Source organism: Umbelopsis ramanniana, assembly GCF_025399195.1.
Source record: "Umbelopsis ramanniana AG unplaced genomic scaffold K450scaffold_148, whole genome shotgun sequence".
NCBI classification, from domain to species: Eukaryota; Fungi; Mucoromycota; class Umbelopsidomycetes; order Umbelopsidales; family Umbelopsidaceae; genus Umbelopsis; species Umbelopsis ramanniana.
In genome coordinates, this window is record NW_026252234.1 from 1 (window position 1) to 3,344 (window position 3,344).

General features: G+C 35.9%; 1 protein-coding gene across 1 annotated transcript, besides 2 other annotated features; it reads left to right on the forward strand.

Moving 5' to 3' along the window:
- Positions 1–39: 39 nt before the first annotated feature.
- On the forward strand, positions 40–837 carry K450DRAFT_181584 (uncharacterized protein; the record flags this gene model as incomplete). The annotated part of the gene is made up of 1 exon (XM_051584381.1): positions 40–837. The coding sequence occupies one exon, from the start codon at positions 40–42 to the stop codon at positions 835–837; it is 798 nt and encodes a 265-aa protein (XP_051439920.1).
- An 839-nt stretch (positions 838–1,676) lies between these two features.
- Positions 1,677–1,773: a sequence feature (Protein overlapping with rRNA (K450DRAFT_264129, KAI8574914.1) was converted to a misc_feature.).
- A 1,088-nt stretch (positions 1,774–2,861) lies between these two features.
- Positions 2,862–2,929: a sequence feature (Protein overlapping with rRNA (K450DRAFT_264129, KAI8574914.1) was converted to a misc_feature.).
- Positions 2,930–3,344: the final 415 nt, after the last annotated feature.

Sequence of the window (3,344 nt, forward strand, 5' to 3'; positions counted from 1 at the left end):
AAAGATATTTTATAAAAAAAGATGGGTTGACATTAAATTATGAACAGATCTGTACAAGCACATCCATTTCATTTAGTAGAAGCTTCTCCATGGCCATTAGCTGTATCGTTCTCTTTATTAACAACGACTTTATCTGGAGTAATGACATTCCATGGGTATTCTAATGGAACATTCTTATTAACTCTTGGATTAATTTCTACAGTAGCTACAATGACTTTATGGTTCAAAGATGTATCTAGAGAGGGTACATTCCAAGGACATCATACTTTTGCAGTTCAAAAAGGATTAACTCTAGGGTTTGTTTTATTTGTAGTATCAGAAGTATTTTTCTTCATTAGTATTTTCTGGGCTTTCTTCCATTCATCTTTAGCACCAACTGTAGAGTTAGGAGCACACTGGCCACCAGCAGGAATTCAAGCATTGAATCCATGGGAAGTACCATTATTAAATACAGTAATCTTACTTTCTTCTGGTGCAACTGTAACTTATGCTCACCATAGCTTAATTCAAGGAAATAGAGCTGGAGTAATCTACGGATTAATTGCTACTATTACATTAGCAGTAGTATTCACTGGTTTCCAAGGATTTGAGTATTATAATGCTCCATTCACATTCAGTGATGGTGTATATGGTTCTACTTTCTATATGGCTACTGGATTCCATGGACTTCATGTAATCATTGGTACTATTTTCTTAACAGTAGGATTATTTAGAGTATTATCATACCATCTAACAGATCACCACCACTTAGGATTTGAAACAGCTATTCTTTATTGGCATTTTGTTGATGTAGTTTGGCTATTCCTATTCATCAGTGTTTACTGGTGGGGAAGCTAATTCCAATTTCTAACACAGGTGACATATGTTACTACCGTACAAGGTAAATTAAGATAAATCCACCTTTATTATATAACCTTAAATAAAGTCTTCTTAAAGAAAGTCTATCTTTGTGGACTGGGTTTAAGGTTCATAGTTTATTTTAATCTGACATACTTTCTGTTTTAATCCCTTCATTATATTAAAAGTATTAAAGGACCCGAAGGGAATTAACTTATTTAGAAGCTAAAAACATTCGAGCAGATTGTACAACCATAAAGTTTGGTAGGATGTATTTAGATGATACATATAATAAAATCAGTAATACAAGATATCCGTACGATAGTTGATTTAAGAAATAGAAAGGTACTAATTGAGGCATTGTTCTATGGTTATTTATTGGTTAAAGAGATTGAATCGAAAAATCAACCCTAATGGGAAACGATTTACGATTTTTATCATCCCGAGTCCCCGAGGGACTTACCCGGAGGGGACAGGCCCCCTGCGGGCTAGACTCTTATTTCAAATATCTAAGGGGATAATTCTATTACTTTTATTGAATCCCGGATTGCAGGACTTTGGGTCCCAGCTTAGAGGCTAAATAAGGATTTTATTTAGCCCTCGGTAGATGGATCTTTTGATTTCAGTCGTCAATGAACGTAAAGTAATGTGGTATTATTTATATAATAGAAATATTCTATTCTTATTCTATTTAAGTTAAATCTGTATCTGATTTAAAATAAGTATCCAATAACGATATATAATGTATGATCAAGAAAAAAAGGGACTATCAGGGATGACTAGCCAATGCATCTGAAGGAGGTAGTTTATACCAAATATCCTGATGAAAAATTGAATAATCAGGATGATCCTAAGGGAAACCAAATTTCTCCGTAAGGAGAATGAACAACTCTACGAACTGAAACATCTAAGTAGTAGAAGGAAAAAAAATCAAACGAGATCTCGTTAGTAGTGGTGAGCGAAAGCGAGTTAGCCAATTTTTAATAACCAATGAAACGATTCAATCTTTTTGATTGAATTTGTCTATTCGATTCTAATTTGTTTGGAATGACAAACCATAGAAGGTGAAAGTCCTGTACAATCGATTTTGATTTATTGAAGTGTTAGAAATGAAAAATGAGTAGGATGAGAGATAACTTGTCTGAAGATAGGGGAACCATCCTCTAAGGCTAAATATGATGCATTGAGCGATAGTGGAGAGTACCGTGAGGGAAAGTTGAAAAGTAAGTAGTTAACTGGTGAAAAGATCCTGAACTGGTAGTTCTATAAGCAGCAGACATCCTAGTTTAAATACAGGATTACTGCGTACCTTTTGCATAATGGGTCAGCGAGTTAATTTATGATGCAAGTAGAAATACTTAGCGAAAGCGACTATGTTAAATGGGCAAGTATCATGAATTAGACCCGAAACCAAGTGATCTTTACATGGCCAAGTTATTATAGACTGAACGGGTATCTGTAGCAATAGATTCCGATGAGCTGTGTAAAGGAGTGAAAGGCTAATCTAACTTGGAGATAGCTGGTATTCCGCGAAACCTATTTTGGTAGGTTGTTCTTCATATCTGTAAGCTGGTACAGCACTGGATACTATGTCCTTCGTGGACTTGATTGGGGGGTCGTGATGGCTCTATCAATAGAACTAATTTTGAATTGGTTCCCAAATCTTTTGATTTGGGTAATCTAACCTCGGAATGGTTTACAGTAAATAAAGAACGGTCAGACTATAGGTGCTAAGGTCTTTAGTCGAGAGGGAAACAGCCCAGAACAAATATTAAGGTCCCTAAATATTACTAAGTGAAATTAAGGTAGTTCATGAAATAACACAACCATTCGGTGGGCTTGGAAGCAGCCATCCGTTAATGAAAGCGTAACAGCTCAATGGTCTGTTTATGTTTCAGGAGCACCGAAAATGTATCGGGTCTAAGTAATATACCGAGATTTTGTCCCAATATTAAATTGGAGGGTAGCGGAACATTCAGGACATGGTAGAAGAATAGGGTTTCCTTATTTGGACATAACTGAAGAGAGAATGCTGACATGAGTAACGTAAAAATGGGTAGAATCCCATTCGCCGAAAACAGAAGGGTTTCATGGCTAGGTTTAACCTCCATGAGTAAAGTAACGGCCTCTAAGGTTCAATTGCGAAAGCAATAACTGATGAAAAAAACTTTATTAAATAACAGTTTTTATTTCGATTCAATTAGTAATAGTTGAATTAGGAATAGAAACTCAGGAAATGATTTAATTTTTTAACCGTACCCTAAACCGACACTGGTCTGTAGGTAGAGAATACTAAGGCGTTGAGCGAATCATCTTGAAGGAACTCGGCAAAATGACTCCGTAACTTCGGGAGAAGGAGTACGATTTTTGTAATCGTGGCACAGAATAGAAGAGTACGACTGTTTACTTAAAACACCGGTCTTTGCTAATAGGAAACTAGATGTATAAAGACTGATACCTGCTCAGTGCTGGTAAGTCAAGAGAGGCACTAATACGGTGCTGATTGA